The following is a 25,265-nucleotide window of genomic DNA, read 5'->3' as shown; positions in this document are numbered from 1 at the left end:
TCCCATCATAGAGCGAATCCTCCAGGAGACCCGAGCCCCCCTGGAGGACCAAGAGGGCTTGTGTGATGTCGTGACAGAGGAGGTGGCGGCCATCAGCCTGCACCGAGAGCCTATGGCCACTGAGGTACAGGACGTAGGTAGGGAGGTAAGTGAGGCAGGTAGTCGTGGGACTAATGTTCTCTCTTTTAGTCCAACTCCTTCTTCTCCTTCCTTTCAGGGCTTCCCTGGAAAGTCCACTTCCCCTTGGAATAGGTCGGGCTCGGCAATCCCTAAGGTGAAAACCTAAAACCTTGAAGACGAAGTCTCTGCCGAAGGCGGGTAGACCAGCCAAGCCTTCCCTGGCAGACTCCGCCAGGTCGTCATCGGCCCCCAAGCCTTCGACTTCCTCGGCCAAAGCTACTCCCCCACCCAAGGGGTCGAGAGCTAAGTCTTCCAAAGCCAGACCGGCAGAGTCTGGCTTCGACCACGAGGCTTTCGCCACTCTTCTCATGCAGAAGATGAGCGAAGTAGTGGACTTGAGACTTCAATCGATGTCCACTCAACTCGCCTCAGGTTTAGAGACATCGTGACAATCCATCATGTCTCTGACCCAGAGATTACAAGCTCAGGAGGAATTGGTGACTGGATTCCTCCACTCCGGAAACACACCGCAGTCCTTTGCGGTGCCGGACGCATCCAAGCTTCCGCCATTCGAGAATAGCAACCCATGGCAGTTGGCTCTGCATGCCCTGTTTTCAGAGGGCAAGCTTACAATTGAAGGTTGCGGAACCCGACCCGTGGAAGACTGAGTTCTTCCCAGCAGGCCTACAATTCCCCTTCCCAGGCTACACTAGACTAGCCAAGGAAGCGTTGGTCAGGGTAGACAAGGTCCCAGTCAGCATGGGTCCACACCCTCACTGAATGGGAGTGCGTCAACACCAAGTTGACGCCCCCACAAAGGTTGCTATACTGTTTTTGTAGCGCCGGATGACGTCCCGACTCCTTGCACATAAAAAATTGCAGAATTGACACTGCAAGCCGGAATGGAGGACAAGCCTATGCCTCAGCTAAAAGAGACGGAGGCTACCTCTTTGCTCTTTCCCAGAGATCTAGAGTGTTGGGCTGGCGCTCCGGCAACGTTCACAGTGGGCAAACTCGACCCGGAGTGTACCTCCACACAATTCAGTGAACGTTTGCCTAGAATTCCGCACTCCATGGTCAAGACAGAATTCGAAGCAAGATGCAGGCTGAGCAGGTCAATTAACTCAGTCACCACTGCAGAGTTGACGGCTACAGTCTTTGCAGATGAACCTTATTCCGGGTCCTGACGAAGTCGCTACTGCAGGCTTTTCAGTCGGACCTGTATGATTTTATAGTGGTTAGACAAGCCTGCAGGAAGTATGTCTTTGCTAATGCCTCCATCAGGTATGAGCCAAACAAGCTCATAAAGGCGTCGATCTGGGGTGCCAACCTCTTTCCTGAGGACTTGGTTAACAGCGTCCTCAGCGAGGCGGCTAGAGCTAACCTGAACCTTCATGTCCACTGGGGACTTCCCTTCAAAAGGAAGTTCGAGACCCCCGGACCACAATCCAAAGGTAGGAAGAGGCCTAGGAAGTATCAGCCTTTCCAGACCTCTCAGTCTCAGGCAGTAGTACAGGCAGTTCTTGTCTCCCAGATCAGCAAGCCTTCGACATCTAAGGCACAGCCACAAAAACAGTTTGTTCTGCTGCAGAGTCAACCGACTCAACAGCCTGCGAGTTCAGCTGCCCTTGTAACTTCCCCAGCTTTCAACGCCTCCTTTGAAACACAAGGGGCGTTTCGAGGCTTTAATAGACACGCAAGGGGTAGCAGAGCCAGAGGTGCTTTCCGGCAGAGAGCTGGCTCTAGAGGCAGAGGCTTCAGAGGAGGCAGAGGAAGTAAGACCTCAACCAGTCAATGAGTCTCTGCAGGTGGGCGGGAGACTGTGCCTCTCCCGGGACCATTGGACCTTCAGTACGTGGGCCCACAGTATTGTATCGAAAGGTCTGGGGTGGAAATGGAAGAAAGGGCCTCCTCCACCAGTCAGTTTTCATCAGATTCCAAAGACAGACCTTCTAGACTATGCCAAAGACATTCTTCAAAAGAAGGCAATAAAGAAAGTCAGTCACCTGAAATTTCAAGGACTTTTGTTCAGTGTACCGAAGAAGGACTCGGACAAACAAGAGTGATTCTGGACTTGTCCCATCTCAACACATACATTCAATGCGACAAGTTCCGCATGCTATATATCTCGCAGGTGCGGACCTTACTTCCCCGTGGGGTCGTCACCACCTCTATTGATCTTACAGACGCTTACTATCATGTACCAATAGCAAGTAACTTCTCTCCATACCTAGGCTTCAAACTAGGAAAACAAGCTTACTTGTTCAGAGTCATGTCATTCGGGGTCAACATAGCACCCAGAATATTCACCAAACTAGGAGAGACAGTAGTTCAAGAACTAAGAGCACATGGGGTAATGTTAGTAGCTTACCTAGACGACTGGATCATTTGGGCAAAACCAACGACAGGGAATGTCGCAAGGCAACAGCCAAAGTAATAAAATTCCTAGAATACCTGGGTTTCCAGATAAACAAGGAAAAGTCCCTTCTCATTCCGGCGTCTCGCTTTCAATGGTTGGGAATTCAATGGGACCTAACCACACACAAACTATCTCTTCCGCCAAAGAAGTGCAGAGAGATAGCGAAAGCTATGAGACAATTCCTCAAGAACAAACGGGCTTCTCATCGTACCCAAGAGAGAATTTTAGGTTCACTTCAGTTTGCTTCAATAACAGATGTTCTGTTGAAAGCCAGACTGAAGGATATCAATCGGGTTTGGCGGAAAAGAGCCAACAACAAGTTCAGAGACAAAATCTCCTTGATTCTGCCAATATTAAAGAAAAGACTCCGCCCATGGATGGAAGTCCGGAGTCTTTCCAAATCAGTGCCACTACAATTTCCCCCGCCGTCTCTGATAGTCCACACGGACGCCTCTCTGAGCGGATGGGGGGCTACTCCCAGTACAAGAAGGTTCAAGGAACGTGGTCGAAAACATTCCGCTAGTTCCACATCAACGTACTAGAGGCAATGGCCATTTTTCTGACCTTGAAACGACTAGCTCCAGTCAGGAACAATCATATCAGACTAGTCTCGGACAGCGCAGTGATAGTTCATTGCATAAACAGAGGGGGCTCCAAGTCGAGCCAAATAAATCATGTTATGATTGCAATATTTTCGTTGGCAATGAAACATCATTGGCACCTGTCAGCTACTCACCTGGCAGGAGTACGGAATGTCATTGCAGACTCACTATCCAGAACAACTCCGCTGGAGTCGGAGTGGTCCTTGGACACAAAATCATTCCATTGGATTTGCCAACAAATCCCGGGCCTTCAGGTGGACCTGTTCACCACGGAGTCCAATCACAAACTTCTGTGTTATGTGGCTCCCAATCTGGATCCTGTGGCTCACGCCACAGATGCGATGTCCATAGACTGGGACAATTGGCATAAGATTTACCTATTTCTGCCAATAAACTTTTTACTGAAAGTTCTACACAAACTCAGATCTTTCAGAGGACAGATAGCATTGGTAGCACCCAACTGGCCAAAGAGCAATTGGTTTCCTCTTCTACTAGAGTTGAAACTCCGTCCCAGACGGATTCCCAACCCAAAACTGACTCAAATAGTACAAACTTGGACTGTGTCAGCTTCCTCAAGAATTCTGAATGCCCTAACTTTATGGACTTCATGAAGTTTGCGGCACAGAAGGATGCTAGTATTGACCCACTAAACATCCTGTTCGTGGAGTCAGACAAAAGAGAATCAACACTCAGGCAGTATGATTCAGCAGTAAGGAAGCTAGCCATCTTTCTAAAAGAATCAGATTTCCAGAAGATGACTACGAATCTGGCAATTTCATTTTTTAGAACTCTGTTCGAAAAAGGCCTAGCAGCTAGTACCATTACTACGACTAAATCTGCCTTGAGGAAGATATTTCAGTTTGGCTTTAATATTGATTTAACAGATTCGTACTTCTCGTCTATCCCTTGAGCATGTGCTCGTCTGAGACCGGTGGACTGTCCTCTCACGGTCTCCTGGTTTTTAAGTAACATACTCAGGTTGGCTTCAGATACTGATAACGAATCATGCTCATATATAACCCTTCTCAGGAAAACATTATTTTTAGAGTCTGGCCTCAGGCGCCAGAATATCTGAACTGTCAGCTCTCTCTAGAGAACCAAATCATATTGATTTCCTCCCGTCAGGGTAAGTTCTGCTCTCTCCAGATCGGAAATTCTTGGCAAAAAATGAAGACCCACAAAACAGGTGGTCTCCATGGAAGATTGTTCCTCTCCCACAGGACCCATCATTATGTCCCTATGTTACATTAAAGTCTTTTCTGGGCAGAACTTCTGAAAGGTCTTCAGGTCCTCTTTTTTATTAGCGAGAAAGGTGGAACCATTTCCTTGAAGGCAATCAGACAACAAATTCTTTATTTTATTAAACAAGCCAATTATATTCGGATTTAGTCCCTCATGTCCATGATATCCGGGCAGTGGCTACCCCAGTTAATTATTTTCATAATATGAACTTCGAGGATCTTAAAAAATATATGGGTTGGAAATCCCCTACAGTATTTAAACGCCACTATCTGAAAAATTTAGAGGCCCTTAAATATTTGGAAGTGGCTGCAGGAAGCATGGTCTCCCCTGATATGGCCTAGTTATGTAACTCTATATCTGTATTCTATTATTTTGCTATTATTTATCTTTTGGTACTCACTCTCACCTACCTGCCTCGCTTGTAATCCCTGCCTTTCTGCCTTATGTTCCGGACTGGATTGCTCATCAACCCACTCCTGTACATGTACATAGTTCATTATTATATTTGTTTTTATGTTCATTACCTGTTGTTTTTCCCAAGATAGTATGGATTTGGTCATATTTGGTGCTTTTTACCATTTGTAATTTGCTATTCTTACCTTTGTTATTAAAACAATAATTTTAAGAAAATTTTTCTTTTCCTTATATATAAAATTTTTTGGTTTACCAAGCTTGTATGGCCAATTCTCTGCTACTATTTCACCGGCCGACACAGGTCGAACCCAGAAAAGGGATTTTGAAGAAGGAAAAATCTATTTCTGGGGGAAGACCTGTGTCGCCCGGTGAACCCATCCCTCTCTTTTCCTTTTTCCCACCCTTTAGCTGGCCCAAGCTTGGGTGCATATTCCAGGAATGAAGGTTTCTGGCAGAGGTAGTAGTAGTAGCGAGCGGAAGGTAGACGTTGTAACGGCACTTCTCTAGAGAGGGATTTTGAGGGGAGACTTCTAATTGGCAAAGTATCTGTGGTAGTGGCTTCCACTCGCCCCTGTGCTATACCGACACCCTATGAGGGTGAGCGAGCTGGGGGTAGTAACTCCAGCATTCCATATGGCTTTTTTCTCTGGTATATTTAGCATTTATTTATACCTAGAAATGAGTGCTATAGGGACATTTCACTGGGCGACACAGGTCTTCCCCCAGAAATAGATTTTCTCCTTCGTCAAAATCCCTTTTTTGTTCATCCCTCATACAATGGAGATCTCAAGAAAGAATGCTAGTAAATTAGCTTCAGGTTATAGCCGAGGCTGAATAAAACAAATAAAGGCCAGGTGGTTAAGTGATGTTTGAAACTGGAGAAATTGGTTATACAATGAAGTAATATGTGCATGTTTTCAACCAAACTTTGTTAATTTATTATAAAGGATATTTCTGAATTATATCTCTTCTAACAAATAATGGCAATGAGATATCGATAATACTCGGATCAGCTGAGATTTTGAGAATGTAAGCAATATCAAATGCAAATGATGTACATGACAATTTTTATCTGTAATTGCGTACAGCAAGCAAAAAAACCTTTATTTAAGTCATTATTATAAATGTAGTTGTACTGTTTGATTTTTTGCAAAAAATCAATTTCCTCCAAAAACATTTTGGTTTTGTAATTTAGAAGTCATCCTCTACTACAGATATGAGATAAATTTTTAAAAATTTGTCATGATTTATTACCTTGTTGTCTAAAGGTCGTTTTATACACGGAAATATATGGTAATTATCGTACGCGAGTTCTTCACAATAGCGCAAACAATAGCGAATCCTCCAGAAACACTGGAAAAGTGTTTATGTTTAATTTGTTATGTAAATTTTTAAGTTTTAAACCTTTTTCTGTATAAAATCTTTATTAAAAATGTAAAATTTTACTTTTGTACATGCATAAATATGATACAAAGGTAATTACAGCACATACAATTAGTGCATATACATACTTTTACAAGATGCAATGCCCATTCATAAAGTTACTGCACTTTCAAAGATGATAATCCCTTCAGAAACTTTGTTTATTTTCTGAAGTACATACTAATATATACAATTAGTACAAGTTTTCATGCTTTTAAGGTAAAATCATTATGGAGATTCTGTGTATGCTATTTATATTTTTGAAAATATATACAAAGGCAGTACATAATTCACAGTGTTTGTCACTGATAGACCTTCATGATCAACTAATAAAACATATCAGACACATAACAGAGTTGTCGTTCACACACACACATCACAACACAAAACTAGATGACAGGTCACCTCAAAAGTTGAGCCAAGAAGCTGTTCCTTCTGTCCTGCATTGGGGTTTTATTGGGGAAAAGAGACAAGTTATACAATTACCGCGAATGCAGAACCGACTTACAAGGTTTTCATGAGCATAAAAAACTTTATAATAATTAGGTAGTTCGCTGTTAAAAATAAATTCCAAATATAATAATGTGGAATTTCAGCATATTTGTTAAATGTAGTGAATTAATTGGTGGTGTGTGACAATACAATTTTGAATGATGTCGCACCCATACTGTGTACGTACATATGCATACATGCCCATAGAAGGGCATGCAGAGGTCTCTTCACCTTTCCCAATGGCTTCTCTGATGAGAGGTACAAATAAGATCTAATAACACTTTCAACTCCTGCCATACGTGATATGTGCAATACATTCACCAAGAGCAATTTCATATATATAAGGATAAATTAGTAATTATCATAACTAAAACAGTACTTATACTTTGTTACTAAAATGGCTAATGACATTTATGTCAAAGGAACTTCGTCTTTATGTAAAACCTACTTTCGGTGCTAACTGCACCACAGATACTACATGCTAGAACATAGCAAAAATCTAATAAAATAATGCTAAGAGTGTTGTTCTCGAGTAGATGTGGTTCTTTCACCTTTATCATGACATGCAATAGAGACGTACATGTTTTTACGAAATACACGGGTATACAAATATATTCAGTTTTCACACGAATACAAATACAGTAACATAGCTCCTGTCTGTCAGTTACTTGACAGACAGCAATTCACAAAAAAAAATCAATCAATAATTTCTTTTCGGACAGATACTAATAACTATAGTAAGAGATAGAAGCACAGAAACAAGTAAATGCACAAAAACTCCTACACTAGAATAATAAACCTGTTCTCAAACTGTAAAATCTATAGTACTTTATTTGTTCCACCCATCAGAACAAACATTCACATGAACTCTTGTTCGGAATATGTCCACCAACGACTCCGTCATGGTGATGATCATTGTTCAAAGTGTCGTGCATCAGCTAGACTCCACAAGCGAAGAGTGTTTCTCTATGGTACTATCACATCACAAAAACTTAGGTAATCAAGGAAATCATATATCATTGGTTGACACCTTGTGCACACAGGTAATGCAGTATGTTTACTGATAAACACAATTATATAAATCCTGTTTTTATAAAGGGATATTAATTTGTAATAAAATAAGCAAGCATAATGTGTGAGAGAATAATATATTATATATATATATATATATATAATATATATATATATATATATATACTTAAATATTAAATTATTTATATAATTTAATATATAATATATATATATATAATTTTATATATTAATATATATATGAGATAATTATATATATGATATACTATATAATATAATATATATGAGTTATATATATATATGAAATATATTAAATTTATAAATATATATATATATATATATATATATATATATATATATATATTTATATATATATATATTTTAAATATATATACTATATATATATATATATATATATATATATATATAGTATACTTAGTATTATATATGATATATAATATATAGGATATATATATATATAATATATATATAGTGATATATAATAAATATATATATATATATATATATATATATATTATATACTAGATTTGATATATAATCTATATATATAATATATATATATATATATATAGATATATACTATACAATATATATATATATATATACACTAGATATGATAATATATATATAGATATTATGATATACATATATATATATATTATATATATATATGATAGTATATATAGATATATATATATATAGATGATTATATTCTACCTATTACATATATATTATATATTATATATTATATATATATATGATATGATAGAGGTAGTATACATTATATAAGATATATTATATATATAGATACATATAATAATAAAATATATATATATTATATATATATATATATATATATATATATAATAGAATATATATATATGATATAGATATATATATATATATATATACATCATATACATATATATATATATATAAGATATATATATAGATATATATATATATATTATATATATATATGATTACACATAAGAGAATATATATACATATATATATATATATATAGATATATATTACATATATATATATAGATATACAGAATATAGATGATACATATATAATATATATATATACATATAATATTTTTTTACCCATATATATATATATATATATATATATATGAACTTGGATTACGAAAAAGTATATAAAACGTGATGCTAGTATAAATAGGTTTTTTTCCCACGAAGGAAAAAAAAATGAGCGATTTAGCAAGGTACCTGTTCGGACCCTGTCGGCTTGTCACTTTTTTCATTTTTCCTTCGTCGCAAAAAATATATATAAAAAATATATATATATATATATATATATATATATATATATATATATATATATATATATATGAATAACTTGATTACGAAGTATATAAAACGTGATGCTATGTATAAATAAAGGTTTTTTTCCACGAAGGAAAAAATGAAAAAGCGAGATAGCCAAGTACTTTCGGTCCTGTTCGGACCCTGTCTCACTTTTTCATTTTTTCCTCGTCGCAAAAAATATATATATATAATATATATATATATGATATATATATATGTATATATATACATATACATATATATACAAATATCTATATATATACAGGCAGTCCCCGGGTTACGACGGGTTTGGCTTACGACGTTCTGAGGTTAAGGTGCTTTTCATTTTTCAATTATATTCATCAGAAATTATTTCCAGGTTTATGACGCCTACAACACTCATCTGGCAGAAGAAATATGACACCAAAAATGCAAAATAATCAATATTTGAAGTTTTTTTATGCAAAATGCTATAAGAATGCAGTTTACATAGTTTTGAATGCACCCAAAGCATTAAAAGTAAGGTTTTCTTAGGATTTTTGGTGATGTTCCGGCTTACGATGATTTTCGGGTTACAACGCACCTCAAGAATGGAACCCCCGTCGTAACCCGGGGACTGCCTGTATAATTGCATATATATAATATACGAACAGGCAGTCCCCAGGTTACAAAGGGGGTTCCGTTCTTGAGATGCGTCGTAAGCCGGAACATCGTAAAAAATCCTAAGAAAACCTTACTTTTTTGCATTTTTCATCTAAATAACCTTCAATTATTGATTATTTTGCAGTTTTGGTGTCATATTTCATCGACCAGATCAGTGTTGTAGACGTCGTAACCCTGGAAATAATTTCTGATGAATATAATTGAAAAGCGCCTTAACCTCGGAACGTCGTAAGCCAAACCCGTCGTAACCCGGGGACTGTCTGTGTATATATATATCTATATATATATATATATGAGAGAGAGAGAGAGACCTTGCAGACCTTACAGCTTGTTTGAGTTGCCCCAGGTCCCTCAGTGTGAGGCACCTTAAATGTCTACCAGATAATTGCTAATACATCTTCCAGTATATTTTGCATCTTTCAATCTTGGATGGTCTGGGATGCAGCTTAGATATTTTTCGAGCTTATTCTTAAACACATCTACGCTCACTCCTGATATGTTCCTCAGATGAGGTGGCAATGCATTGAATAGACGCTGCGTTGTCAATGCTGGTGCGTAGTGGAGTAATGTCCTGTGTGCTTTCCCTAGTTTTCCTGCTATAGTTTTGGGCGCTATTAATTTACCTCCGCTTGCTCTTTCTGATATTTTTAGCTCCAAGATGTTTTCGGCAATTCCTTCTATCTGTTCCCATGCCTGTATTACCACGTAGCGTTCTCATCTCCTTTCTAGCCTATATAATTTGAAAAATTGTAGTCTTTCCCAGTATTCAAGATCCTTAACAACTTCTATGCTAGCTCTCTATTTGTGTAATATCCTTTTGGTAGTGTGGGTTCCATATCATATTGCAATATTCAAGTGGACTACGTACATACGTTTTAAAAAGCATAATCATGTGTTCGACTTTTCTTGTTTTGAAGTGCTGTAACAACATTCCCATTTTTGCTTTGCATTTTGACAATAGTATTGCTATTTCATCATTGCATAACATGTTCCTGTTCAACATCACACCAAGGTCTTTAACTGCTTCCTTATTAGTGATTGTCTTGTTATTAGGTCCCCTATATACATATAGCTTTCCTTCTTTATCTCCATCATTTATTGATTCCAATTTATCAGAGTTAAATACCATCTTTTTTACCTTTGCCCATTCATATATTTTGTTAAGGTCTCTTTGTAGTGAGTTCTCATCTTCATTACAAGTAATTTCTCTACTTATTCTTGTGTCATCGGCGAAACTACTCACTACCGAGTCCTTAACATTACTGGCTATGTGTGCAATTATAATAACAAACAGCAATGCAGCTCACCTTATATTTCCATAGCTTCATCTGATTTCTCATCGTTTGCAATAACTATCTGTTGGGTGGTGGGAGGGGGGGAGTAAATGGATACAATTTTCACTGAAGTGGAATTTACATGAAATCAACAGAAGAACTGAACTTATACAAAATGAATTTCACTACAGAGCACAGTACTTGAAGATATTGCTTGTTCATATGGCACAAACAAATGACTAGGTATTGCATTTAGTGGTTCACTTTTCTTTCAGTCATAGCCATTTAACATTTGGGGGAAATAGGTATTGTGTGTCCATATGAGCCCAAGACATGATAAAAACAATTGCTTTTAGATCTTGTTTGCTATTTGTTCAGTTTAACCACTGTGTATGTAACACTCTCTCTCTCTCTCTCTCTCTCTCTCTCTCTCTCTCTCTCTCTCTCTCTCTCTCTCTCTCTCTCTCTCTCTCTCTCTCTCTCTCTCTCTCTCTCTCTCTCTCTCTCTCTCAAAACCTTACGACTCATGGGTTGATTTTCATTTTAGAGAACTCAGCATTTATCTCTATGTTTCGATAAGTTGCTCATATTCAAAGGGTGAACTTGATATACAGTACATGGTAAAGTTAATACCCATTAATGGAATATAATTAATATGATTGTGTTAATCAGTAATAGAGCATTTCATAATTACTAAAGGTTACAACCAATGATGTACAATAGCTTAAGTTCTAGGAGCTTATGATGGATTTCTAATGGTATAAAGATTTCATAGGTTTTTGTAAGTCATACAAATTACATAAAAATACAATCAATCCCCTGTATTCGCTTACTCCAGATTCGTGGACTCATGTATTCACATATTTCTCTCTGGGATATATAGTACCCCTATTATTTATGGGAAACACTTATTCGCTGCATTTTTTTATGAGAAATATCCATAAATTCCTGTTTTTTTTTAATCAATTTCATCAGAAAATGCACTTTTTGCGATTGAATTATTAAAAAATCATGGTATAAATATTATTAGTGGGTTTTTCTTGAGTTTTAACTAACGAAATAGGGTGTTTTAAGCATTTTCATAGGGGTTTCAACTACTCACGGATTCTAGCTATTTGTGGTGGGGTCTAGTACACATCCCCCACGAATAAGGGGAACACTGTATTGCTGTGATGTGATGCATCTTAAACAAGTCCTGCATACACACATTCACACATGCTCGTATTTGAATGAAATGTTTGTGAAATTTTTTATATGGAGGGACCTGTACCAAGATGCAGTAACAAAATGGTAGCTACTAACTCCCCCTTGGTATGAGATGTATCATATGATATCTAATACATAATTGCATATGAAAACTTCCAGTGCTTGCCATATGATTATTTCATGCCATGATATTTTAGTGAATTTTTCAGGAAAGTATCACTTGATTGGGCCATTGATTTTATGGCAACTCATTTGGCAGCACTCACACCTCAGTTCAGTGATATGAAGGAGAATAGTCTCCCAAGAGGTTTTATGTTGGAAGTTACTACATCTCCCCATCCCAGTACATCTTGTATATATTTTTCCACGGATATACTCAAGGGGTTGTTGTTGGTTTTAGTTCTTATCTTTTACTCTACGTATTATGTGAGCTTTAACTGTAATATTTCAAAATAAAGTCCCAAAAATTATTAGAAAGAACATGTATAAATCACTAAAAGTGTCACATCTCCCCTTCCTGATACTCTTATACAGCACGTACTATATATATTTGTCCATAAATATACTTAGGGATTGATGTTGATTGTAGTTTTTTTATCTTTTATGATATTATGTTAGCTGTGATTGTAATGCTGCAAAATGAACTACAAAAAAATATTAGAACATGTATAGCTCGCTAAACTTAGCACAGTTTTACAAATGCCATGGAAAAGAGGCCTCACATTGGATTGGAAACCTTAACTTTCAGCTTCCTTTACCAGGTACAAAAATTTTTTTGAATTTTTCTTTCATTGGGAGACCTTATATTTGCCCAGTCAGGGGCTTTTGTTGATGTATTTATTGGTCTGCCCATAATGTTTAATATAAAATCATTGCGTGTACTTTTATAAAGGAACATGGATGTTTCTTTATAAAAGAGGAGATTTTTCAAGTTTGGCCCACATATGCAGTTTCTGAATTGCTTGCAGAAAAGAGACAGAGCATTTCTATGGGAAATTTATTTATATAGTATATAGTATATATATATTTCTGGGCTCAGCTCGTGTCGCTGCGCGAAATATCCTTTAATCTATTATTTCTAGGGTAAATGTACTAACACATACCAGAGAATAAATAAAATAAAGAAAAAGGTCAGTATAACTGACTCGCTCACCCTCCAAGAGGGTGTCGGTATGAACACTAGGCGAGTGAGACCACTACCACGAGCCAAAAACCAATAGAAATCTCCCACAACAAAAACCCTCCATGAGGAGAGCCGACCCACAGAGTGAGCAGCTCGTACTACTACTACTCCATCCCATGCTGCCGACTGCTGCGCCTCTGGTGGTCATCCTTTTCAGTTAGCGCACACGAGTCACACGTGATATTTTTCTCTCTGTGTTTTTTGTGCCCTTTCGTTGGATTTGTCTATGATGGAGCGTGCAGCTATTGCAGCAGCTAAGTTTAAGTACTCTTAGTTACTTCATTATTTATGGTTAGTTGGTTTTTTCCGGCCCTCAGTCAGTATTTGCTGTTTTTTTAGGTATAAATACGAACTCGGGGTCGGAAGCATGGCAGCATGGTTCTGCCGCGTGGTGGGTTCGTTCTCGGTCTCCCATACCTAGAACATCCCTTATCTATATACGCTCTATATTTATTATCCATTTTACTTAGGGTACTGTCTACTCAGGTTTGTCATGCATGCATGTCTTTTACCTTATGTAGGCTTCTTCTTTCCAGACCCTAGTCCCGGCTCTTAGTATCGGCCTCTGACTAGCTTTGAGTGGTAGACTTTCCTTCGGGTTAGTCGTACACTCCTGGATTTTTTCTCCTACTATATTGTTTTCTTTCTTTTATTTTATTTTATTATAACATGTATTTTGTTGTGGCTAGGTTAGTTAGGCGTCTGGCTTAGCCTAGGTCCTGGCTCCTTGAGCCTATGCTACCGCTCATCAGTTCGGTTGCTTCCCTATAGCATCTCTCTGATCAGTCGGTTTTGGCCCAGTAGGTCTCCATGCTACCGCTTTTCAGTTCAGTTGCTTCCCGATAGCATCTCTCTGATCAGTTGGTTGGTCCTAGGCTTAGTTGTCTTATTTTGGTCTTACCGCCTCGTGGTCACTACGCGATCACGAGACAGCCAGACGCCTGCCCAGTCCCCTTCCCCCCTCCTCCCGCTCTTCCATAGAGTCGGGGGAGGGTGGGTCGGTCTGCCCACGCTCGCTCCACATACCCGAGCATGCCTCCCTCTCTCCCCCCAGGCGGAGGGGCCAGGGAGACGGGACAGACCCAGACTGGACGCGACCTCTCCGGCTTCTCGGTCCGGCACGGTGGTGATGTGGTGGGGGGTACTGGCCTTTCCCCCCATCCGTTGCTTCCTTGTCGCTCCGGTTCGCTCGAGCCTGTATGTCTCCTCGCTCTTCCCGACCTTGCTAGGACTCCTTTCCTGATCGGAGTCCTGGAATCCAGAGGGAAGATGTTAGTCCACCCAGTAGAGTGGACCGGAACATACAGTGGGTCCCTGCTAACCTTACCGCATTGCTGAGTTACTAAACTCCGCTACGCACTGGACTTGGTCCGGTTCGTTTGAGTTTTAGGTTTAAGCGTTATTAGATTAACTATAAGTTTATCTTAAGTACCTTAAACCTTTTCCCCCCTCCCTTACATGTCTTACCGGATATCTCCGGGATTATAGCCTATTCAGGCGAGGCAGGGAGGGGTTATGCCCAAATTTTTTCCGAGCTCCGGCATGCAACGGAGTTCTGTCCTTTAGCCTGTAAGTGTTATTCTTTAAGATACTCATGTATCTTCCCACTTACAGGCCACCAACTGTGAGCATCCGGGATGCGCCGCCACACTTCAGGACCCATGTGGACACGAAGTTTGCCGGTCCCATGCTCCATGCGCGACGCTGCACGGGGACATCCAGGTCTGGTACCATGAGACGTGTACCATATGTTACGATCTGTGAGCCAGCTTTTAGAAGGGGTGAGTATCCCATCTCCGGTAGCTGCTCCGCTTCTGTTTTAGTGCTTAAGTTTTCATCATCCACTTTAACTTAAGGCATCTAAGTTTAAGTTATATTTTAAGTTTTAGTTTTAAGTGATTCTTAAATCTAATCTACGCCCTCTCTTCCAGGCGCCGGCAGTGAAGGATACCGCACTGGCAACCCTGCGGGCCTGGGTCGGCGGTTTTGGGAAGAACGCCGCCAAGGGTATGCCCTACATCTTGGAGAAGCGGTTGGCGCTGTTAATCTTCCCCGGAGGCAAGGCGACAGGATACGTCGACCCAGTAGAGGCGGCCCCTACTATCGGCCTTCATCCAACAACAGCTGGCTGCCTCATTAACTGATCAAGACCAGGATATCTCCACGGACGTCGCGACTCTAGACATTAATGTGGAACCTATGGTAGGTGTAGACGACCTGTTGGTCGAGGTAAGTAGGGTGGACACCCAAGGGTCACCCTTGGGTGTAACTGTTTCTTCTACTCCTGCAACCTCTCCATCCTTCCAAGGCTTTACAGGTGATGAATTATATTCCTTACTCTTCCTGACGCTTCGGTTAGACCTAAGGTCAAGGGTCAAGCAGTGAAATCCTTGACTAAGACGTCGTCGTCGTCTAAGAAGTCGACTTCGGCGTCATCCTCCTCACGTAAGTCTCCGGCTGCGAATCCCGGAGCAGACAGGTCTAAAGCTTCTAGCTCCGGCTCTAAGTCCTCGAGGAGTAAATCCTCCAGAGAGAGATCTCGCACCCGGCAGTGTCAGCAGTTCCGCTACCCTTGGTTCCGATTCAGAGCCACCCCTCCACCTCCGCAGCAGCTCCGGCCTTGGACTCCAATGCTGGCCTGTTGCAACAGGTGGGCGACCTGGTTGGGTCCCTAAAGAGTAGCATGGAACAAATGATCTCTCGTCTGTCGGATAGGATTACTTCCCAAGACTCCATTATAGCCGGACTGAGAGAAGCCCCTCTAGCCTCTCCTCCACTTTCCAATACGAGTGGAACTCAGCTTCCTCCGTATGACTCGCTACCTCCGTTCTCGATGAACAATCCATGGAGAGTAGCGTCATACGCCCCCTTCCAAGACGGTCTCATTTCCATACCGGAATTCGGAACTCGAAGGATAGAGGACTTCGAGTTCTTCCCGGAAGACCTCTAGCCTCGTTCATAGGCTACGCAAGGCTTACAGCTTCAGCCATGGTTCGGGATGATAGGGTACCAAAGGAGACAGTCCTCTATTCACGAGACCAGGCTCAGAGAGAATGGCTCAGATGTTTAGAGGACATGGATTGTTCTAATACCAGGATACAACCTTTCAAGAGTCCCTTTACCATTTTCACAATGGATGAGAGTACCCCGCTCCCGTTCCTGACAAAGATCGCGAGGTCTACCATCCAGCGGCCCAGAAGGGGGAACCCATGCCTCAATTGAAGGAAGCAGATCCCACATCTCCGTTGCTCCCCTCAGCCGGAGAATTGTGGGAGGACTTGCCAAACACCTTCTCAGCTGGCAAACTCAAACCGGACTGTGCTATGGAGCAGTTTGGTGAAAAGCTACCCAGGCTCCCGGATGGCCTTATTCAGGCTGAATTTGACGCGAAATCGCGATTAGCCAGATCAATTAACTCTATGGCTATGTCCGAGGTAGCAACCATAGCTTATGGCTCAGAACCGCTTTTTAAGCTCATGTCCAAAGCCCTGACTCAAACGGTACAGTCGGATATGTTTGAGTTTGCCACTGCTAGAACGAATTGTAGGAAGCATGTCCTACAAGAGGCAACCATTCGACATGAGCCGAATAGGTTACTCTCGTCTAATATCTGGGGAGCAGATCTCTTCCCAGAAGCTATGGTGAAGGAAGTCCAGTCAGAGGCTACGAGGCTGAACCAGAGCCTTAAGGACCGTTGGGGCCTTACGGCTAAGAGGAGACAAGACCTAACACCTAAAGGTAAGGGACAGAGGAAACCTAGGCGTTTCCATCCTTACCAGAAAAAGCAGCCACGCTTTCCTCAGCAAGTTCCAGCGGTGCCCTTAGTGCAAACAGCCCAACCTTCCACCTCTAAGGCTCAATCACAGCCAATTTATGTGATATCCCCTCAGCCTCAGCCCTCCACCTCTTACGCCATCTCTCCAGCTTACAATCAAGCCTTCGAGAGTCAAGCTTCACAGAAGTATGACCGCTCGGGTAAGGGAGGCAGAGGTAAGCGTTCCTTTCGTGGGAGAGGATCGGGAGGTCCCTTTAACAGGGGAAAGCACTTCAGAGGAGGCCGAGGCGGTTACCAGAACCAATGAAGAACTTCAGGTAGGAGGGAGGCTGTTTCACTTTCGCCACCGGTGGAACTTCAGCGAATGGGCTCAGAGCATAGTGTCAAAAGGCCTGGGTTGGAGCTGGTTGACGAACCCACCTCCATCCAGACCTTTCCGTCAACTTCCTTCCAAAGAATTGACAGAGTACGCAGAGGACCTCCTTCAGAAAGGAGCTATAGCGAGAGTCAAGAGATTAAAATTTCAAGGTCGCTTGTTCAGCGTGCCAAAGAAAGGCTCACAAAAAAGAAGGGTAATCTTAGACTTGTCCCGCTTAAACTTAGCCATCCGCTGCGACAAGTTCAAGATGCTCACGATCTCACAGGTGCGGACCTTACTTCCCCGTGGGGCCGTCACCACCTCTATCGATCTTACAGACGCCTACTATCATATCCCTATTGCAAGACACTTCCGTCCGTATCTGGGTTTCAAGATAGGAGACCAGGCATTCTCCTTCAAGGTAGTTCCCTTCGGACTCAACGTGGCACCCAGGGTGTTCACGAAACTAGCGGAAGCGGTAGTGCAACAACTCAGATCACTAGGGATTATGGTAGTAGCGTATCTCGACGATTGGTTGATCTGGGCTTCAACAGTCGAGGAATGCAACAGAGCTACACTGAAAGTGATTCAGTTCCTGGAATATCTAGGCTTCAAGATAAACAGGACCAAGTCAAGACTCACTCCAGAGGCAGACTTTCAGTGGCTGGGCATTCAATGGAATCTATCCTCCCATACTCTGTCGATTCCATCAACCAAAAGGAAAGAAATAGCGAAGTCAGTCAAGCAATTTCTAAGTCACAAACTGGCGTCAAGGAGAGCTCAGGAGAGGATCCTGGGTTCTCTCCAGTTTGCATCAGTGACGAACGTCTTAATGAAAGCCAAACTGAAAGACCTAACCAGAATCTGGCGCTCACGAGCAAATGTCAGGGCCAGGGACAAACTATCCTCAGTCCCTCTGATTCTAAAGAATCGTCTTCGGCCGTGGGCGAAAGTCAAGAATTTGTCAGTGTCAGTACCCCTTCAGTTCCCTCCACCAGGGATTACCATCCACACAGACGCGTCCTTAAGCGGTTGGGGAGGGTATTCACAGGTCCAAAAGGTTCAAGGAACTTGGTCACCTCAGTTCAGTCAGTTCCATATAAACGTACTGGAGGCAATGGCAGTGTTCTTGACTCTAAAAAGGTTGCGCCCACCAAAGTACTCCCACATAAAGCTAGTTCTGGACAGCGCAGTGGTAGTACATTGTATAAACAGAGGAGGCTCCAAGTCACGTCATCTAAATCATGTGATGGTAGCCATCTTCTCCCTGGCAGACAAGTTCAGTTGGCATCTCTCCTCCACTCACATAGCTGGAGTGAAAAACGTCATAGCAGACGCGTTATCCGATCAGTGCCCCTAGAGTCGGAATGGTCACTGGACAACAGTTCGTTCCAATGGATCCTTCAAAGAGTCCCAGGGCTACAGGTGGATCTCTTCGCATCTCAAGCGAATCACAAACTTCCCTGTTATGTAGCCCCAACCTGGACCCTCTGGCCTATGCCACGGACGCCCTGGCTCTAGACTGGAACAACTGGAAGAAGATTTATGTCTTTCCCCCAGTGAATCTTCTTATGAAAGTTTTAAACAAACTCAGGACGTTCAAGGGTCAAGTGGCTCTAGTAGCCCCAGACTGGCCGAAGAGCAATTGGTATCCCCTAATTCTGGAGCTGGGCCTTCGTCCTCTTCGGATCCCCAATCCCAAGCTCTCCCAGTCAGTACAAACGAAGACTGTGTTCGCTTCCTCAGGGATTCTCAAAACCCTAACTTTATGGATTTCATGAAGTTTGCGGCAAAAAGAGATGCGAATATTGACCCTCAGAATATTCTCTTCTTGGAATCCGATAAAAGGGATTCAACTTTGAGACAGTACGATGCTGCTGTCAAAAAGTTAGGCAATCTTCCTGAGAGAATCTGATATTAGAATCATGACAGTTAATTCAGCTATATCCTTTTTCAGATCCTTATTTGAAAAAGGTTTAGCAGCTAGCACGATTACGACAAACAAGTCAGCCTTGAAAAGATATTTCAATTTGGGTTCAACATAGACTTGACGGATTCCTACTTCTCGTCTATTCCTAAGGCATGTGCTAGACTTAGACCTTCTGTAAGGCCTACGTCAGTTTCATGGTTCTTAAACGATGTTCTAACTGGCTTCAGAAACCGACAATGACACATGCTCGTTTATAATGCTCTTAAGGAAAACCCTATTTTTATTAAGCTTAGCTTCAGGAGCAAGAATTTCAGAACTGTCGGCTTTATCCAGAGATCCGGATCATATTCAATTCCTTCCCACAGGGGAAGTACTACTTTCTCCGGAACGTAGCTTTTTAGCAAAGAATGAAGATCCTTTGATGAGGTGGGAACCTTGGAAGGTACTACCCCTTCCACAAGATGTATCTCTTTGCCCAGTTACAACCTTACGAGCCTTTCTGTCCAGGACCTCCTCATCCTCATCGGGTCCCCTCTTTAAGAGGGAAAAAGGTGGTACTTTATCCATTAAAGGCATCAGGCAGCAAATCCTGTACTTTATTAAGCAAGCCAATCCTGACTCTTTCCCGAAAGCACATGATGTTAGGGCAGTAGCCACCTCAATTAATTATTTCCAACACATGAACTTCGATGAGTTGAAAAAGTATACCGGATGGAAATCGCCGACAGTGTTCAAACGCCATTACCTTAAGTCCTTGGAAGCTCTGAAATTTTCAGCAGTAGCAGCGGGAAACATAGTTTCCCCTGATTCTAGTTAATTCGTAGTAGAAGATTCAGTCCTCCTTTCTACCTGCTTCACCCAACAGTTCGTCTATTCCTACCGTGTTCATTTACATTCACCTGGTGTCTTAGCTGCTTTTATGATGATGTAGTGGGTGCCCCTTAGTTTTTGCTAGGGACACTCACAGATGATTATGGATTTTGATCTCATGGATGTTACCCCTTATTTTTATGCTAGGGGATACATCTCATTTATAATGGTTACGGGTTTTGTATATTAAGTCATATGCATTCCTTATACATTATCATTGTTGTTTAATTTGTTCATTTGACTACTCTAATTGCTATTATATTTTGATACATGCCTTTACACAGATACCATTTTGTTACATGTAAGCCATTTACCTCTGTACATATGTAAATTACCTTATGATAAGAAACATGTTTAGAATTAAGGGTAATTTAAGCATATTTCTATTTTGTATCACTGTGTATTTGTATCTTTTTAGCAATTATATTTCTTTTTTATATTACTTTATTTTTTTATTTGAGACCTATTCTTATTTATTTTATTACTTTTGTTTACAATCTTGTGCTATTTCTCTGGTACGATTTCGCGCAGCGACACGAGCTGAGCCCAGAAAAGGGATTTTGACGTAAGGAAAAATCTATTTCTGGGCGGATTGGCTCGTGTCCGCCAGCGAAATCCCACCCTACCCATCCCTTCGCCCAAGATTGTCTGCTAACTTCAGGATGGCCACCAGAGGCGCAGCAGTCGGCAGCATGGGATGGAGTAGTAGTAGTACGAGCTGCTCACTCTGTGGGTCGGCTCTCCTCATGGAGGGTTTTTGTTGTGGGAGATTTCTATTGGTTTTTGGCTCGTGGTAGTGGTCTCACTCGCCTAGTGTTCATACCGACACCCTCTTGGAGGGTGAGCGAGTCAGTTATACTGACCTTTTTCTTTATTTTATTTATTCTCTGGTATGTGTTAGTACATTTACCCTAGAAATAATAGATTAAAGGATATTTCGCTGGCGACACGAGCCAATCGCCCAGAAATAGATTTTTCCTTACGTCAAAATCCCTTGTATATATATATATAATATATATATATATATATATATATATATATATATATATATATATATATATATATATTATTTGCACCATTTGGTTTTTATTGTGTATAAAGTACTGTAGTTATTCTTTGTTGTTTATAAGCGTATATAGTAGTACTGTCTATTGACAAAATAAGGAAAAACACGTGATGAAATTGCCATTTGACATATGTAGAGTTTTCTCATTATATCTAACACTTTCCAATATATCTAGCTGGGCCTTGTTGTCAATTCAGATTAATGAGTGATCACTGTATTTATATGGCATAATTAATATGAATTTTAGTTGTTTAAAATGTCATATGCAAAGTTGAAGTTAGTTTTAATGTTTGATAAAAAAATAAACCTCTTATTCTGTATGGCATATCCTTCATCCATCATGCAGGAGAGGCTAAAAGTGAAGTGAGGCTGCTCAAACAAAGCATTCTGCATGATGGGGGGTGGGGGATAACTACTGCTAGTTCAAGAAATCAGCAATCCTTTAGTTGATCACATACTGGATATCAAGGCACAAATGAATTGTAGAGTTAGTATTTTTTTAAGTGATTTTTAAGTGGCACACTGTGTAATTTTGTAACCAGTCACAGATAGGTCCGAGATGAGCCATGCAACGGCAGAAGTATTTAGCAACTATTCAGACTTATGTGTAACCATTTTCACGGGGCAAATGGAAGAAATCTAGGCATTGTGATGACCTTTTGCTAATTGGGACCATAGTCCAAAATCATCAAAAGAAGCTAATCTAAAATAATTTGAAATGCATTGTACAGGTTTAGAGTAAACTGCATAAAAAATCCTTTAAATTTTCATAGTGAAATGTTGCAAACCTTGTTGTATTTGGTTGTTGATACTGTTTTAGGTGACCAGTAGTAATGTTATGAATGAGCATGCTGAAGGGATTTGAGTTCTGATTTTTATTTGTTTATTTTTTATGACACCTTGAATGCTCATCTCTGGGTATCCTATAGAACAGACAGTTGCTGTTGTCAGCTTTCATTTACATAAAGGTGTTTCATGAGACTGTTATCCTTTTGAATATTCATTAGGTTAACCATTTTTTTTATTCATACTTGCTTTGTGTTTTCCTATGGTTACTTGAAATTTTGTTCTTTTTGTGCAATCCAAATCATTTAGTTAGAAAATCATACCATAAACTTTTGTAACATTTAATTTGATGGCAGCAGTATGGTAATGTAATGATGCCTTGGTAATGAGACAATAAGGGTGAATGGTTTTGACAAAAGCAGAGTGAAATGTGCTGTATAGGCTAAGGATTATCTAGGATTGCTATTTCTCTTGTGTTTTCCCTATTCTGGGTGTGACCACATTTTGTTCTTCTTTGCTTCATGCCTATTATTTTTCAGATCATGAGAGAGATAGTCAAGCAGCATCTCCTGACATGTGTCCCGAAACACAAATTCCAGTTTTCTTTAAATGAAAGTGTTGGTCTCACATCATTGACATTAGGAAAATCTCTTCCTGGAATGTTTGAGACCATGTGGTGAGGCTCTTTAGCTGTACATATTTAGTTTGTGTTATGGTGCGGGATCTTTGTTCTAGGACATGAATGTTTTTTTTTTGTAATGAGTTTTGCATGGCGTATTGTAATTTTTATGGGTTTTGTTAATGTTTTAGTCCTCTGAATACTCTTGAGAAAATCCTATAATGATTAGCTGAATTATTTTAACTGTACACAGTATTAGGACCTCTTAGAGTTAACTGGAAACGTAGTCTTGTTAGTTTGGTGCTTGTGACTTTTTGAATTGTAATGTGGCCTTTTTTGGGAGGTCATTTTTTTGTGAGCAGCGCTGCTTTGACATTTTATATCCCACTGGCCAATTTTTGTGGGACTTATCCCTGCAAGTATGAATTGAACTGTGCGCTGAGATGTGGAAAAGTAACAGAGTTTGGTTTTGAAATGTGCATAGATCGGTATCTGACGCTGGAAGCTTCGAAAGTGAATGGTTTTATACAAACAGTTGTCCTGTTTCAGTCTCGTGATGGTTCTTTCAATTTTTCACAAGTAAACTTTAGCTTATTAATTGGAACTACAAGTTTTTTTTTATGTACATGTATTTTTGTGATTCTGGACTATGGTGCTCAGATGAGTAACATTTCCTTTAGCATAGCATTTTCAATGATCTTGAACTTGTATCAATCCGATTTCTATAGCAAGAAATACTTTCCAAAGAACAAGAGTTTGATCATTGGTTTTGTTGCTAAATGCTATGTTATATAGATAGCATATCCGTAGAGAGCATGAATAAGACGTTTACTCTTCAGATGCATTTATATAATATGTACTTTATTCTAGGGTTGTGAGCAGCTAGGTGGCAAGTTGTCAAATACAAGAAAGTGGATTGGTGCCACGGAAGTAGTCACCCTGTTGTCGTTCTTTAAGATAAGGTAAGGAAAACCTAAAGAGACTTAGCAAGAAGGGAAGATCTACTTTTGTATGATAGTATCTTCAGAAATTCACTTTTGACTTTGTTATACTTGGTAATAAGTATAACAAAGTGAAAATATTTTCAGAATATATTTTCAGATTTTGAAGGTATATATAGTAATGTTTTTCTTGTTCATAATATCTATGTTGCAGGAATTTTAACCTTTCTATTTTGATTTTTTTTTTATTCTGGGTGTCCTGTTTGTGGGTGTCCTGTTTGTGCTGTGTTTTAATCAAGTGTAGTTATGCAATAAAATGTTGTTCTCTACAAATAAAATTTCCCAGTATGATGTGTAGGTTAACTTTATATGAGATTTAAAGAAATTCTGTGAGCCAAAATCCAGTATGTACTATCAGAATCATAAAATATTGCACAAACTGTAACCCTATCCATCTGCACTCACTGCAGCCATGTTGGCCAAGGAAATTTTAAACACAATGGATGGGCAGCTTATAAAATATGTAGAGTATGTACATTACCTCCTAATCTGTTGATGTTTTTCAGAAAAGCTTATCTAATATTGAAATCAGTAGCTTGAAAAACAAAATACTATAGTATTTTTAAAATAAATAGAGCAAAAAACTACAATAATCAATATCCTGTATCTGCTGAAGTGACACAGTGACACTACTTGAAAGTGCTCAGACAAGTAGATATGTGCAGCACACCAACCAAAACAGTCATCAACTTATGAGTGTTGCTACCTTATTTTTATGTTTATTTTGTTTTAAACTATTTCTTTTACAGTGGTGAATATAGTTTTTATATAAGTAACTTGCCCAGTAATTACTCAGCTAAGAGTTTCTACTTGAAGGCAGCTTGCATTTTTAAAAATTTGTGGTAGCAATTTTTTGGTTTTTGTAGGTGACAAGACCTGCCCACTTTCGGGGTAAGAAAGAGGAACAACCTAGCCAATAGCTAAATTTGTTTCTGCCGCTTGTAACATCCACACACGGTGTTGACAAACCAGCTTAATTTTGGAAGTATGTATTGATTTTCTTCTCATTTGGTGAAGTATTTTGTTACGGTAGCCCTTCAGAATTGTTATAGATGTATAGTTTTCTTTGTGAGACCTATAATTGACAAATTTATTACGTTTGTGACCTGTTTGCTAGTTAGGTATGTCTGACACTAGCTCTTCTAGTTTCCAGTACTGCAGGAAAGGCTGCAATACCCTGATGACCAAATTGACATTCGACTCACACCCTTTGCACCACTTGCAGAGGGCAGGTATGTAAAATTCATTTAACATGTAACGAGTGCAGGGAATGGGGCGAAAAAAAATAGAAGACCTAAGCTTCTCATTTAGCTAAATTAGAGAGATACCAAAAGAGAAAGGCAGATGCTAAAGCTGGTGGTGGGAAAGTAGCCAGCCAGACTGTGACTTCTCAATGCGGTAATGTTATTATACCTGTTGCCTCTTCTCTAATAAATCCTATTTCACCTGAGTTGCTT

The 25,265-nt window shown here is 40.0% G+C and overlaps 1 protein-coding gene across 3 annotated transcripts in view; it reads left to right on the top strand.

Annotated features, from left to right (window-relative positions):
* Positions 1-25,265, top strand: part of LOC135195056 (zinc finger-containing ubiquitin peptidase 1-like) — a 181,756-nt gene that overhangs the window by 94,038 nt on the left and 62,453 nt on the right. For all 3 annotated transcript variants that reach the window (XM_064221404.1, XM_064221403.1, XM_064221401.1), the window contains exon 7: positions 23,678-23,769. In XM_064221404.1, the coding sequence (XP_064077474.1) occupies positions 23,678-23,769 (92 nt within the window). The remainder of the gene's footprint in view (positions 1-23,677; positions 23,770-25,265) is intronic.

Source organism: Macrobrachium nipponense, chromosome 15, assembly GCF_015104395.2.
Source record: "Macrobrachium nipponense isolate FS-2020 chromosome 15, ASM1510439v2, whole genome shotgun sequence".
In the NCBI taxonomy this organism is placed as follows: Eukaryota; Metazoa; Arthropoda; class Malacostraca; order Decapoda; family Palaemonidae; genus Macrobrachium; species Macrobrachium nipponense.
This window is presented reverse-complemented; position numbering and strand designations above follow the sequence as displayed.